This window comes from Electrona antarctica (genome assembly GCF_951216825.1).
Source record: "Electrona antarctica genome assembly, chromosome: 11".
NCBI lineage: Eukaryota > Metazoa > Chordata > Actinopteri > Myctophiformes > Myctophidae > Electrona > Electrona antarctica.
Window position 1 is genome coordinate 38,308,217 of NC_136792.1, and position 16,247 is coordinate 38,324,463.

The following is a 16,247-nucleotide window of genomic DNA, read 5'->3' on the forward strand; positions in this document are numbered from 1 at the left end:
AAATAGTCGCAAAGTACGAGCAAAAATGTTTTTCATAGACCTGAGTGTGTGATTAGGGACCCTGCTGAAATCTCGTTTCTCAAAGGGATGATTTCATGCACCGCAGGAGCCGGTTTCCAATGTGTCTTTTTACGTTCTTCACTTTTCTCCCTCCAATAGTCCAAATTGTCCTCGTTTTTCTGATGTGCGTTTTGGCCCGTGTGTGTGAGAGTGAGTGTGTGCAGAGGTGGACAAGACATTTACTTAAGTAAATCTGTACGTAAGTACAGATTTTTACTTATTTTTACAGATTTTTATTTTTTACTTAAGTCAGTACAGATGTTTTACTTAAATCAGTACTGTACAAATGCTCTACTTAAGTACAAATTATGTACTTACTACTTAAATACAGTACTTAAGTACATTTACTTAAATGTCCACCTGTGTGTGTGTGTGTGTGTGTGTGTGTGTGTGTGTGTGTGTGTGTGTGTGTGAGTGAGAGAGAGAGAGAGAGAGAGGGCGTAGCAGCAGAGCAAGGGATGAGAAAGTAACAGAAAGAGAGGGAGACGTGTGTGTGTGTGTGTGTGCGCGTGCGTGCGTGTGTGTGTGTGTGTGGTGTGTGTGTGTGCGTGTGGCGTGTGTTGCCCGGGCACGTACGGCACCATCGAGCACGGATTTGTTTACAAACATTCAGTCTCGTGCTCATGCAGAGTGCCCTCGGCTGCCGACTAGCGGCCGCATTAAAATATAGGTCGGTAGGTCAGATGGTGTATGGTTGGTCAATGTTGCTAAATTAGCAAGCAGGAATCATTTTAATTTTATTAATAGATTGCTTTCATCAACACCTTTTTATCAATAAAATGTACGGTAAATATAAGAATTATTAATACAATGATTTAATTCTGACTGGCATAAAAAGTCTTACGTCTTTTTTCTATAATAACATTTGTATTGAATATTTACGTTTTCACATAAAGATGTAGCCTACATGTATACAAATAAAGTAGGACAAACTAGAAAGGTATAAATTAAAAGTCTCAAATCTAATCCAACTTGTCCAAACCTGCAGAAACCCTGGCAACGTTTTGTGTTGTTTGGTATCCTAATCAATGTGTGTGTGTGTGTGTGTGTGTGTGTGTGTGTGTGTGTGTGTGTGTGTGTGTGTGTGTGTGCGCGCGCGCGACAGGCTCCCTGTGACATGGCCCGTGCAGAGACCATGGAGAGTGCTGTAAGCGGGGGGGATGCAGGCGCAAGTGGAGGACGGGCTTCCTCCCTTCCTCACCATATCACCTGCCGCATGGAGCTTCCCCGCGCGGTAAGACTACGCACTACTCCCACACGGCCTGGTTGGTCACTGTGAACAACCACCACCCTTATCAACAACATCACCACCGTCTTCTCCACCCTCTCCAGGCTCTCTACCTGCCCTGTCCTCCCTTGCCTTGGTTTCTCCACCCGGGGGCGGTAGAAGGGCCTCAGGAGGAGGAGGAGGAGGACCTCCGACCAGCATCCCCATCATCATCATCTCCGTCGTCATCGCCTCCACCTTCGCCGTCGTACAGCCAGAGCGAGGAGAGGGGCGGAGGTGGCGAGACGCCGCCCAGTGCCTATTCTTCTGGAGATCAGCTCAGAGGAGAGAGGACAGGTAGAAAGCGTTGTTCTTACCCGAAATGTTGATGCTATTGTTATTTAGAATCACTGTTTCCAGAACTACACTGCAGATCTTCTATTTCCACTAGTTTGTGTCCCGGGGAAGTGTGTTCATTTCTCTTTTGGTGTCTTGAGGTTGAAGCGGTAACAAAACATACTTTGGGCAGTATTGTTTGGCAGAGTAGGAAAACAAAAATCATTGGCGGGACTGAGTTTCTGTTTGTTAACATTGTATTAGCATAACTACTGTCAACACAGCTTTGACTCGTGTTTCACGAGAATTACAGTGTTGAGGATGTTTTGTCACTTCTGTGTGGATGAAATATGCATATTCTGTGCCAGATATGCAATCCAAAAATGTTAGGCTGTCATTTGTGCATAACTTATGTTAGCTTGAAACAAATTTCCATAGAGATCTGTTATCAAATGTTGGATGTCTACTTTCGGAACAAAACTCTGTACGCACAATTCTTCAAAGGCTGTATGTGTGTGTGTGTGTGTGTGTGTGTGTGTGTGTGTGTGTGTGTGTGTGTGTGCCAACATAATGACATTTACCCTGTACTATATAGGAAAGTTCCATCTGTGATATGGCATGGGGTGGGGGTCAGTGGAATGTATGAGGTCATTACAGGGAGACAAACGCATATCTTAATGTCAGTCAGTCAGTCTGCAACACGCATAATCTGTGTATTAATTAATGCTGCCATACAAATTTGAAATTGATAAAAAATAAATTATATTCGGTCGCACGATTATGTAACTAATAGTTATTAGTGACAGTATCGTGTAGTGGTTAGAGCATATGCCTTTCATGCGGAAGGTTGTGGGTTAGAACCCTGCCTGGGGTCGACGTCAGCACAGGCATGCAGTCGCAATGGGTTCCTAACGCCAAGTCAAATGGGTTCAGATCTGAGCCAAGTCTCCTGCGGAGGCGTGTCTGAAGCATGTCCTGGACGGGGTATCCGGATGTAAAAACAAACAAACAACGGAGAATAAATTAGGCTTAAAGCAGGGCTGGGCAGAAAATACACTTCTTAGTGCCCATGTGCCGACGGACTGATACCGTACATTCAACAACATATAAATGTTAAAAAAATGAGGAGGGAAGCCACTGTCTAATGCAAAATATAATATAATAATTATATATAATATAATAAAGGCTTTAGAACACACATCTTAATAAACATGGTAAATGGTGCATTTACTGTATATAGCGCCTTTATCCAAGGCGCTTTGTGCATTACATTCACCCATTCACACACACATTCATACACTGATGGCGGCGGAAACCATGCAAGGCACCAACCAGCACATCAGGAGCAATTAGGGGTTCAGTGTCTTGCCTTGCGGTTACCATCCCAGAGCCCGGGTTCGAACTGGCAACCTTGTGGTTACCATCGATCCACCGCCGCCCCCATGTAGGCCCCCCAACATGTAGGCCAAATGCATATGTGTTGATATCACCAACCACCATTTTCCCTTTTTCTAAATAATAACAATACCCCTATATTATGGCTGGTGACTTACCAAGGTGGCTGGTGCCATGGCAGCAGACACATTGTCTGCTGCCAACAATAGCTCTCGTTTAAAGGGAAAGTAGTAGGTGTCACTTGATAATGCTGAACCATTATGTCCTGCACACTTCCAGCTTTACATACATACATATAGCAGCTGTTTGGCAGGAGTATTGGTTGTTAAGCATTCTTTATGACATTTGTCAAGAGACAGGGATTAGATGTGATATATTGGCTTCTTAAAATGATATTTATACAGTATATGTATATATCATTTCCCAGCCTTTTCTCTTCCAAGCTTTATTTTGATAGTGACAATAGAATAGACAAAAGAGCCTTAGGTCAGATTCAAACACAGGCCAGGGACGTATGCGCTCTACCAGGTGAGCTACAGGGACGCCCAGAGATACTTTGACTTCTTTAAGTTTAGATGGTTATTGCTTTCACCAGATATACAATGTGGGGCAATAGTTTCGTTGCTAGTTTCATCTATTCTTTTTTAGAAGGGCGACTGGGAAATTCAGGAGCGTCTGTGACAGTTTCTTTTTCAGGCTATCATGTTGCTGTGGCATCAGATCATGAGATGTCTGAAGACAGTAGTCAATAGACAGTCATTATTCAGCTCCTGTCTGGTTTGTGCGCAAGACAATGCACACGGTCTGTCTGGCATTATGAGGTGCATGTAGGACAGATAACAGAATTATAAGCACGGGAATCCGAACAGAGGGGCTCAATGTCGGATTTAGCCTTTAACATCATTATGTGGATGATTGGTTTATCAGAATCAAATCAGTGTTACTTACTATTATGATAATGACGTTGTGGCGCTGATTCTTGGGTTACTTTGCATTGCCTGCAGTCTTGTTGATCAAGTCAGATTTTATTGTTGCACTCATTGAAATTGATAAAAAACAGAAAAGTTAATTAAATATCATCATGTCCTTCTGCAATGACATTTAAAAGGGTATCTTAACAAAGAAGGGTCCCGCACACTGTCAGAAAACTTGCCAAAAATGTTGCTCTTTATTCTTATTCTTCTTCTGCAATGACATAAAATGATAAAATCCTACTTCAGTCATTGAGTCATTTTAGCAAGGGGACAGGATAGGGTAGGATAGAAATCTAAGGATCTATTCTAAGGATAGAAATGAAGCACTGACAGCTTGTCACAGGATGGTGTTCAGTTAAAGCTTCTAGGAAAAGCAGGTTTACACATGGCACTGTTATTATGACAGAGGTGTAACAATGTAAACAGATAAGTTACCCCCTTCCTAGCTCCTCCCTCCCTGCACTCTCCGGCTGTGGCTGTGGGTCATCTGTGCAGCCTGTCTGGGGCATGTTCAGACTTGCCTCGGCTCTGTGGCTTCTATGCAGGCACATTCTACGACACTTCCTTTTTGCTCTGGGCCTTTCAAATCAAACAAACACAGCCAGTGAGTGAGTTTATCTGCTAGACAATCATTCTATCAGACAGTTAGCAAGTCTGTTTCCCCCCCCCTTCTTCCTTAACCCATTAAAGACCTGAGGCCGATTTTACATTCTAAATCAGTAGATCTCACACTTTTTTGTAATTCAAAATGATTTATTTATTTATTTTCCTTTCAAAAATGTTTTTTTTGTGTGGCTTGTGTTATTTCCTTTTTTGTTTATATTTCAGTATGTCTTGTTTAAAAAAGAGAGAGAATTGAGAAAGTATTATGATAATGTCAATATTGTCAATAAATAAATCTTAAAAAATGTATAAATAACATAGCCAACGTATTAAATCTAAAATGACACAGATGATTTCCCAGTTTTAATGGGTTAAAGATAAATACTCTACTTATCTGATTATCTACCGTAACTGAGGTTCATTACTTCAATCTCACACTTAATAAGAGCATTACATCTTCTAAATGCTTAAATTGTACAGTTAGTTAATCACTCAGTATGTGTCAGTCAGAAAGTTGGTCAATCAGTCCAGATTGGTAACTTGATCTGTAAAATAATGTCAGTAAATCTGGGGTCCATCTCATCTTTCCCCCATGAGCCAACCCTGACAGTAGCAGTGAGCTTCAAGGCACTGTAGCATTGTAACTCTAGTTATTATAGAAGCATGTCATGCTCTTTCTAGTAGACAGACAACATTTTATACCACTCCTCAACCCTTCCTTCCTTTTCCTCTTCTGACCAGTGATCTACTTGTCTGTCTGTGTGCCAGTCTTTCAGCCTATCAGACAGACGGGTTTAACTCCAGCTCCGCCCTCAATCATCCTGTCCACCCTATCATAGCTTGGTCCGTGGTCTGTCCACCAATAGCATGGCAACAACATCTCCAAGAGTGCCAGCTTAGAGTTACCTTGGCAACAAGCCAAAGATTTCATGTTTTCTACTGTTCTCTTTTTGCCTATTCTTTTTCTAATTCTTCCCTCTCTTTTTTTCTCGCTCGCTCGCTTCTTTCTTTCTTTCTTTCTTTCTCTATCCTCTGACCTCTTGCCCCCTCTCTCGTTCTCTACAGCAGTAGCTCTTCAAAGATTTTCATGTTATGGACCCCTAAATTAATATGCATTTGGCCCCATCTGAAAATATTTTGTTCCAGATTTTTTGTTGTTGAAAATAGCAGATCAAGAAGATCCTGTAGATCGACTCGTTTCAAATAGCCAATGTACTGGTACAAACTGATTTTGATGGTATATTAACTCAGGGGTGGGCAACTTTGACAATGGAGAGGCCTAGTGGCTCTAGTGTGGAAATATAGTTATTTCCACACTCACTCCAGAGGGCCACATTGCATATTACTCGTAGCAAAAATAGCCAATCTACAAGCTCAAAACGCATCGCGGCGGTTTGAGCTTGTAGATCAGCTATTTTTGCTATATCTGAATTGAAATCCTGAATAATTCTTTGCTAATTTGAATTGGAATCCTGAAAAGTAACTTTTTTTTTTCAAATGCATTTAGTTATAGTTATGTTAACTTTATGAACTAAATATAAATACATTGGACATAAAAAAAGACAATAACATTTTAATACTAGTAATTAGCTGAAATCAATAATGATCAATGTTCGGATATTAACCTGCAGGCTGCATTAAGTGATGGTGGGGGCCGCATGTGGCCCCCGGGCCGCCAGTTGCCCATGTATAGTATCAACTAATTTAACTGGGGACCCCCTGGAAGCCCCTCAAGGACGGCACTTGCTGTACAGTATGTCTCTTCTCTCCTCCTCTCTCCCCCTCTACAGTATTCTCTCCTCCTCTCTCCCCCCTAATCACCTGTATCTATAAGTATCGCTTATAATCCTCCTTGTGAAGCAGATGCGGTGGTTGCCAGGGGTGCCCGTCTCTTGGCAACGACAGGGCTGGGGGTAGGGCTGTGAATCTTCTACTATCTCACGATTCGATTCCGATTCTTGGGGTCACGATTCGATGAATTATTATTTTAAATCGAAACCATTCTCGATTCAATTCTGATTCTTCTAAATTCTAAATTTCAGTCATATTGTTCTGGACTTTAACAACCAAGTCTAGCCCAGTAAATTGATGATATAGTGGGTCGTGTAAAAAGTATTGGCTTTGATGGTATCTTAGATTAGACCATACATAGTAAAAACTCCTGGTGAAGTGGTCCTTTAAGATCGGTGGTCAGATGGGTGGACCGCAAACACTTTCAAGACTTTAAGCAAGCTCATGTGGGTTTTTTTTCTTCTTTTTTGCCTTTATTGATAGATCACAGTAGGTTGACAGGAAACGGGGAGAGAGATGGGGGGAGGACACACAGCAAAATTTGCCGGGATCGGGACTCTGATTACCAGCCAAGGTGCCTGGACTGCTAAGCCGGCCCAGGCCAAGCTTCTGTGTTTTAACAACACCGGCCCAGGCCAAGCTTCTGTGATTTAACAACACCAATACATTTTTTGGCTTTTCTGCCTTTATTGATAGTATCAAGTGAAGATGGACAGGAAAGAGAGAAGGGGAGAGACATGCAGCAAAGGTCGTCAAGAACGGGACTCGAACACGCAACACGCTGTCAGGCCAAAGCCTATATGTGGCATGTGCCTGGACCACTTGGCCAGCGGGCGCCCCAACAACACCAATAATTGAAACAACAAAAAAACTTCTCCTAACAAAGCGTAATATTAAATGCTGTAAAATAAAAGAGCACAAACTAGCATATTAACAAACCGTCAGCTACAATAAAGGGTTGACCCACACTGATAACATGCCTAGTGCGAGTCATTTTAAGGTGCAGCAGGACTGAGCAGACAGAAGGGTAACAGGTCAGGTCGCCCCAATTCCATCTCGCCCCAGATTTTTTCCGCCGACCTCACGCCGACAGCTCGGTGCGGCGGTTCTTGTATTCTTTATTTTGTTTTACTGAGAATAAGGTTAGAAATAAGTTTAGGGTTAGGCATAGTTTTACTGGGGTTAAGTTTAGGAATAGGGTTAGGTTTAGGCATCGTTTTACTGAGGTTGAGGTTAGGAATAAGGTTAGGTGTAACCGTTTAAGCATAATTTACTTAGATTACTTTAGGAATACCAGGCCGCGCTGTTCCGCCGGCTGTACGCCCGGGGCGAGTTGGTAAAGGGGCGAGCAGTCTCGTATTCGACAGAAGTTACATGTGTCAATCCTTACTTAACAAAACAAAAAGCACCCCATAAACATACAAACACACACTTGACCCATACCAGACTCATTAAGTAGATTAAAAGATTACACCCTAAGTTCCAAGAAAATAAGTAACCAATAAGATGTCTACCCCCCAAAATGACCAGTTAGAAGAATGGTACTGGGCCTTTAGTGACCCAACAACTGTGTTAGTCATAATATCAGCACGCCTCTTTGGCCTTTTGGGGGGAGACAGTGTGTGTTTGGGGTGTGAGCTGTCTGTTGTTGTGTGTTTTTCTGGTAAACAATACGTCTCTGTTGCTAGGCAGCCTAGCCAGTGTGTGTGAGCGTGTGTGTGTGTGTGTGTGTGTGTGTGCGTGCGTGCGTGTTGTGCGTGCGTGCGTGCGTGCGTGCATGCATGTGTGCACATGAGCCTCCTTGTCTTGGCTGGTTACCAATCTATATGTGAGAGTTTGTAAAGGGCTATTAGCGGTGTGCCATTTGCTAATGGCATGATGAGAATTAATTAAGTAGAGGCATTTATCCCTATGCATAATGTAGATTCAGAACACTTACATGCCTTAACATTCAGAATGGAAGTAAACAGCATGAATAGAGAAAGGGGGAGGGTCAGAGAAAAAAAACCCAAAGAGCGACAAAGACACAAACCATCTCATTCTCATCTGCTTTTCGTTCCTGCAGATTCAGACAAAGAGGAGAGCCTGGAGGCTTCCAGCCTGGGCAGAGGCCCTCTGCCGGACTTGCTACCCGAAAACGAACACCCGTCCTGGCCACCCGTACCACGCCACAGGCCCCCTGTAGCCGAGGCAGGGCTGGAGCTGGAGGCCAGGAGAGTAGGCCGTCAGCTGAGGGCAATAGGAGATGACCTGAACACCGCCCTCCTCTACAGAGCGGTAAGCAACTGATCATGTCCCCACTATACCAACGTCACTCAGCATTTTATTGGTGGCCCACAAAATCGGCAGCGTTAATTTAACACTCTGTGTGGAAAAAGTTGTCCTTATGGGGCCCAAAGGGCCGGGAAAGAGAGACGTGCAACATGGTTGTAGTTTATGTTTCGTTTATTGACTTTAGTCTTTACCCGGCACTTGAGCTAAAGGACCAGTTGGCCGTGCATGTGCACAACTTCTCGTGCTCTTGAAAACTACCCGACAAATAAACTTTATAACAGCTAACCCGCATGGGTGAACATGTAAGTGTGCATGGATGAGTACATGTGCGTGTCAGTGTAAGCTGGGGCTGAACTGAAATGCAATCAATGTGTGTGTGTGTGTGTGTGTGTGTGTGTGTGTGTGTGTGCGTGCGTGCGTGCGTGCGTGCGTGCGTGCGTGCGTGCGTGCGTGCAAATCAATGTGATATCCCTGGCCTTCTGCCAGTGTTGTGACTGGAGCTTTAAGTGGTGTGAACTTGATGGCCCTTTCCTCTTCCTTAATCCATCTTTCTGTCTTTTTTCTTTTGCTCTTTCTACCATGATCTTCCCTTTATTTCTCTGTCTTTTGCCATTTGCCTGCCTGCTTGCCTCCCTCCCCCCTCAATCTCTCTTCTCTCCTCCCTCTCTCCCACCCTCCCTCCCCTCTCCTGTCTCCCTCCCTCCCTCCCTCCCTCCCTACCTCTCCCCACTTGATCGCGTGAGCAGCAGTTGTCAGCCTCTCCCCACTCCGCCTCTACCCTCTCCTCTCGCTCTCTCCCCATGCATGTCTCTCTGCCTCTCTCTCTCTCCAACCCTCTCCAACCCCCTCTCGCACATAAACAAAGGTGACGTCATCCTGACTGGGCTCTCGCTTACAGAATCGTGCAAGCGTAGCCGCACGCACGCACGCACGCACGCACGCACGCACGCACGCACGCACGCACGCACGCACGCACGCACGCACGCACGCACGCACGCACGCACGCACGCACGCACGCACGCACGCACGCACACACACACACACACACACACACACACACACACACACACACACACACTGTTGACAGTATGGCAGGTTGGTGGGATTGGTGCCCTCTATCGATGCATGTGTGTGTGGTGGTGGTGGTGTGTGTGTGTGTGTGTGGGGGGGGCTCTATTTTCGTCCATGCTAAACCCCTTATCCCTAAACTACTTTTTACTATTTTGAAAAACATTTTTGAATAGTTAAAATAGCCAATCCACAAGCTCAAAACGTGTCGATGTGGTCCTTGGGAGAAATGTGTGTGTTGTTTACAACTAGACCAGTTTAAAGAAATGAGTACATTACCACAAAAGAACGGGGTGAGGGAGGGGCTTGGGGGTTAACCGCTGGCACTTGAGGTTACCGCAGTACGCATGTGTGTGTGTGTGTGTGTGTGTGTGTGTGTGTGTGTGTGTGTGTGTGTGTGTGTGTGCGCGCACGCTCGATGCGCATGTGTCACAAATGCACAGACGTTTAATTTGACCATATTGGTTTATATAAACTACTATCAAGAGCACAGCACAGTACAACACAGTGATTATACTGAGCAGCAGACGTTTGTTTGTGCACTGATGAAAATAAAACCCATTCCCAATGGGATCCATAGAATTGCTGGATAGAACATATCCAGCCACGGTAGTGGATACTGGCGTAGTGTATTCACACATTGTTCTCCTTTATGGAGAAGTTCCGTGTAGTGTCGGTTCCCACCGTGAGATGACTGTAACGGCTAAAATGGTGTAGTGTCCGTTCCCACAGTGAGATGACTGTAACGGCTACAATGCTCACGCGATAGGTGTCAAATAGGTATTTTTTGCCTGCTCTGCCGCTGAATACAAATTTGGAGCATCATAAAGTGAGTTGCGAGCCCCTGCTTTTTTCTACAGTTTCAACAGTTTGGCTCAGCACCAAGGATGGAGGATGTTGCGCTACATATTTTAGTTTGGAGGTGTCAAATAGCACACAAGACCATCCATGTAGTACAGGATATTATGTATGAAGTACAAGGCCGCGGTAGTATGCAATTTAGCAACATGGCACCTGTGGATCAGGGTCTGTTATGTTAATCATGCTTGTTAATGCTAAACAATATCATTTCAGCTATGCCGATAATGTCGGTATGTAAGAACCGTCATACAACAAATCCGACACTGACATTCCCACTCCAGCCATGGGTGAATATTTACGTAAATTATTCCGGGGCGAGAGTGGGGTCATTTACGATGCCAGTATTGAACATTGCCAATGGATTTGCTGCTTTCAGTGCAAGTGGGACAAGGACTTAGTTATATAATATATATAGATATCTGACAAAATAAAAAGTCTTGTCTTTGTTTGTAGTGACACAACGAACATCTACAACGCTGCCACTGTCCCTCGCATAAAGTCACAAGGATTTTATTACGCTAATTACACTGGGCCTCTCAAAGGTCACTAAGTCAACAATAAATTCACATATTTTAGTGTGTACTGTAGCTTGGCTGAAAAGGCCAAATCTTGAATAATCAGCTGTGTTGGCAGTTTAACTAATGATTCCCTTTCCCATTTATCTTCCTATTTCAATCACTTTCTCTCTATCTCCCTTTGTCTCCTCTGCCTCTTCCTCTATCATCCCTCCATCTCTCTATCAACAGGCTGCCCCCCAGTGGCGGGACTGGAGAGGTGTGTGCCAGGTGCTCATCAACTTTGTCAGCGAGACGCTGAGCACGCTCTACAGGCTGACATAAGAACCCCCTTCCCCTGGCCTGGTTACTATGGTTACTCGTCACAGCCGGGGACTCTGATTGGCTGTCGTGCCGTGGTGGTGAACACACACGCACGACTGAAAACAGTACTACTGACCAATGAGGACCTCTGTGGCTTTGGCAATGCACTGTCTCTCTGCAGACGAAGTTGAAGACAAATCTGAAACTGGACCCTCATTTGGACAGTTGGGACAGATTAAGCTCCAATGACAATGAATGGAGGTGCTGGCACATCCACATACATGGGATGGATCAAGGGCTGCCTGTGAACTAGAACCTGCCTGTCTGTCTGTCTATCTATCTGTCAATCAATGTGACAGTCTGTCAGTCAGTGTGACAGTCTCTATGTCTGCCAGTCTGCTGGTACAGACTGCAGGCTGCTGGCTGGCTGTCATTTTCTTTATGTACATGTTTCTTTTTTTGTCTTTATCAAGTTCTCGGGGGAAAGCTCTTGATGTAGCTACCGTTTCTCAAGTGTGTACAGATCTGTGTGCATACTGTAGTGTGTGCGTGTGTGCTTGTACACCAGATCTGGATCTATTCATTTCAAACATTTAATTTGTTTCAACATGGTTGAACACCAAACTGAGTGGGGTTCACTGCGTCTGTAAATTCAGATACGACCAGGCGGGTATGTTGTCAGTAACCTAAAGTAGTCAAATATTTCTCCAGGGATTGTCTATCTAATATTGTGTTGTGCTGTCCCCACCCACCCATATGGTGCTTCAGGGATGTTAAAACCAAATGCTCCGAGTTACTGTCCCATGTTATGTGACGTGGGTATGGTTCAGGATGTCTTGGTGAGTGACTGCATTCTCGCAAACTGTGAATTGCCATGTTAGGAATATATGTCCTGTGGCAGTGTTGTAGGAAAAGGCTCTTGTGTTCCACTGTCCCACAAAGCACAGAGTGAAAACTCTCTTACAATCCGAAACCATTTCATTGGACAATGTGCCTTTTTTTAATTCCTGGTATGGGGCCTAATCATTGTCATTATGACAATCGCCGCCCTATACACACGGACAGATGCACACCAAACGTGTCGTGAAAATTAATCGCTTCACACATAATTCCTTCACCTATGTCCACTCCATTGCCAGTGAAATGTCTGTGACTCACAACATTCACACACACACACACACACACACACACACACACACACACACACACACACACACACACACACACCCACACAGAAAGTTATGGACATGACACTGTACATTCCTTCAAACTGTTCCCATCGGCAGTGTTCATAACTGTTGGGGATCACCCATATGTGTTCAGTGTTTATAGTACTCGATCATTTGTATATATATATATTTCGGGAGATAGATAAATAATATTGAAAATGTGATGATCTTTTAAAGAAGTACTTATTGAAATGAGAGTTCTCAGTTTGTGTTAGGGAGATGATCTGCTGCAAATGCAGTTATTTTGTATTTCGGACCGACCGTTGGTAACAGTAGAATGAGTTTGAATTTAAATCCAGTGGATTTGAGGTGGTATTCAATTAATTGCAAAACATTTAAATAATAATAATTAAAAAAGAATTATTTCTATCTTTCAATTGTTGAGAAGTATTCCATGATGATGAAATGACCCTTTCAGTTGTATTATATACTGTTGAAGTCTGGGAGAGCACAAGAACACATTTGACGCTCACATTAGGACTGGAGCATAATTTATTTTGAAAAGTAGCCACTGTAGCTTTCTTTTTCTTTTCTTTTACTTGTATTTTGATTATTAATTTATTTTTTACTTTACATTCATGATCGAAACTATGGATGATGTTGTACTTAATAGTCCAAAACTGTTGCGTTAAAACAGGACTGAATAAGCTGGTTAAAGAGTCACATTAAGTTAAAGATGTCACATTATGCAATTTGAGTCACTCTGCAATTTGAGTCAAAATGTTAATAAATTTGATAAAGCTCACCTCAGCTGGAGATATTTGTGAAAAAGTTATCTATTGCGAGATATTTTATCACTTTTGATCACATGAGCAATTATGTCATTACCTCTGTTTGCTGTCAACAAATATTACATTTAGGACAATTGGATGACATTGAATGAATGTGTTGTATCCAAATTGTATTTAGAAATATGCAGAAGACGTATTGACTTTCATTGCATTAAAACAGAGAGGCAAAAAATATATATAGCAATCTGCTCTAACAGAGCTGAGTTATAGCAATATTCAAATACATTCAACAATGACTGAACTGAAAACCCATTTCATTGACAAGACTTCCATTTCAAGACTAAGCTTAGGCCCCCAAATTTAGACTTGAATTAAAGCTTCAGATTGGAAATATAATCGTGAATTCTTCCAATAGCCAAAAGGGAAATTACTACGATTTTGGCTAGCTTGTTCTTGTGTTCTTTTTGTTGCCATTCAATTACACCACTAATCACATGGCCTTAGCTATATTGTCCATATATGTTTTCAATTCAGGTCCCACTTTTTGAATTGCTTTGAGCTTTGCGCTGTAAAGTCATAATGATACCACTGTGAGATTACAACACTTATGATACACAGGGAGGTACCGGGCTACGCAGGACAAAAACCTGCTCCCAGGGTGGATAGTTTAGACTCCCCATTTGAGTATTTGATAGCTAAGCCTTACATTCAATTCTATATTTTGTATTAGCCCATTGTGCTGTTTAGTCTTGGTGAATAATATGACATACAGTATATTGATAAGTCTCTACTGTCAACAAACTGTAAAATGTTATCTGACATATTTGCAATGCTAACAGGCATGAATCAACACATTAGTTGTACTCTGAGTACGCACATAGTGAGAATTCAAGTACAACCTGTTGGAGAATGCCAACTTGGCACTCTTGAGCAAGTACACTAGGTTTCTTCCTGTGAAAGCCTTGCAGCTTCCTTTGTTGGATGACTTTATGAGGCCACTCCATATAGTTATACAGTATATACTGTAACTATGGGCCACTCTTGTGAGTTACCTGTTTGTTCGTTTTCTTGTGACAGTGCACTTCCTGGTGACGGGCTGGGCTGCCACAGACTCCTATGGTCTCTAAATCTAAGTCTCATGCAGTACATTTGCTGTTTTTGTTTTTTTCAACTGTTTTCTACTTTCTACACACTTTTGTAAATGTTTCGTTTTTATACAATAAAGAAAATAAATGTATTCATTTGTTTGTTCTTTCATATAACACTAATAGCAACATATTTTTATACTGCATTATGAACCTCCCAAACCCCATTTATAATGGGGTTTGGGAGGTTCATAATGCAGTATAAAATATAAAATATCTGTAAAAGATTCCTCATTTTGTGAACCAAGAATGTATTCATCAATTATAAAGTACTGATTTACTTATGTTATTTACTGAACAGTCAATCATTTTGAGAGCAGGCATCACTTGTTTTCAAATGGATATCTCATTTCACTCAAAATAGTGTGTGTGTGTGTGTGTGCGCGTGTGTGTGTGTGTGTGTGTGTGTGTGTGTGTGTGTGTGGGGTGGGGTGTCATGTGTTGGGTGTAGCGGTGTTTTGTGGTAAGCTGTAGTGGTATGATGTCATACATGGTGTGTGGAGCATTCATTTAGGACACCATAAGAGCAGAGTCAGGGTCTCATATGTTGGACAAACCAGCAGAGCGCTTAAAACATGCATAAGTGAACACAGCCCAGTGGCTACACTTCAACAAAATGGGACACACACAGTTGCATCACTTAGATATGTAGGCATAGAGAGGGTGCAGTTACTCCGTAGAGGTGGGGATATCCATAACCTGAGAAGGGAGGCCTACTGGATATACACCCTCCGCACTCTGCAACCCAGTGGCCTACTGGATATACACCCTCCGCACTCTGCAACCTTAATGAGGACTATGACTATGAATTATCTGCTTTTCTCTAAATCCCCCTGTAACCTTGTAGCTGGACTGTGATACGCCTGTTGTGAACTATTGCTTACATTTATATCTATCTTTGTCTTCATTGTTCATTATTGATCACGATTGTGGGCTTATTGCCCCCACTGTGAGGATGGCTTTTATCAGCCTCCTGCCAGATTGACATGTTGCTGCCTTCACTGCCCTTGTACCTGATCTCTAAAGTACCTCCAACTTGTTCTGTACTGTATGATTTAGGGCAGACTGCCCAAATCTCAAGCACTTTTGGTACCAAACGTTTTTAAATCAATTAAAAAATGCATTTTGAAAAAATTGTAAAATTGCAAAAAATATTGAAAAAAACTGTATAATTACTAAAAATATTTAAAATATTGTGTGTAACAAAGCTCAAACCAGCAAGTTCTGTTATACTTGTTTGATGTGGTGGTTATCTATTGATATTTCACATGGGTGTGTCGATAACAATTACCTGCTTGTCCATGGTCCATGGTCATGTGACCCCACAACACCTTATAAGGGAGATTGTCACTTGATTCCTGTCACCTGATGAAGGCCAGTCATGGCCGAAACGTCGTCACTATTATGTCAGTGTTTTAAATAAACTAATATTTATATTAGCCTGATGAAGATCTAGTCGGTCGAAACGTTGCATTTAATTGTTGCCTTAAAATAAATTAAAGTAAGTCTCGGAGCTCTACAAACTGGTGTGCGGATGTTCTTCCTCTTCCTAAATAAACTAATAAACATCCTCTTCTTTTACACCATAAGAGCAGAGGCCACTGTTATCTCCATCACATCTGGAGACCGCTACCACAGATTAGCAGATATTAGGTCAAGAAGTGTGCATGAATGAACACAAACACATGCGCGCGCAAAAACAACACACACACACACACACACACACACACTCACACGTTAAAGGACAAATAACAT

At 42.7% G+C, this 16,247-nt stretch overlaps 1 protein-coding gene across 1 annotated transcript in view; it reads left to right on the forward strand.

The window, feature by feature from the left end:
* bbc3 (BCL2 binding component 3) overlaps window positions 1–14,530 on the forward strand; it is a 15,212-nt gene extending 682 nt beyond the window's left edge. Inside the window, exons 2-5 of the mRNA XM_079514084.1 lie at window positions 1,166–1,294; window positions 1,393–1,624; window positions 8,432–8,643; window positions 11,316–14,530. Coding sequence (XP_079370210.1) covers window positions 1,166–1,294; window positions 1,393–1,624; window positions 8,432–8,643; window positions 11,316–11,408 — 666 coding nt within the window. The 3' untranslated portion in view covers window positions 11,409–14,530. The remainder of the gene's footprint in view (window positions 1–1,165; window positions 1,295–1,392; window positions 1,625–8,431; window positions 8,644–11,315) is intronic.
* Window positions 14,531–16,247: the final 1,717 nt, after the last annotated feature.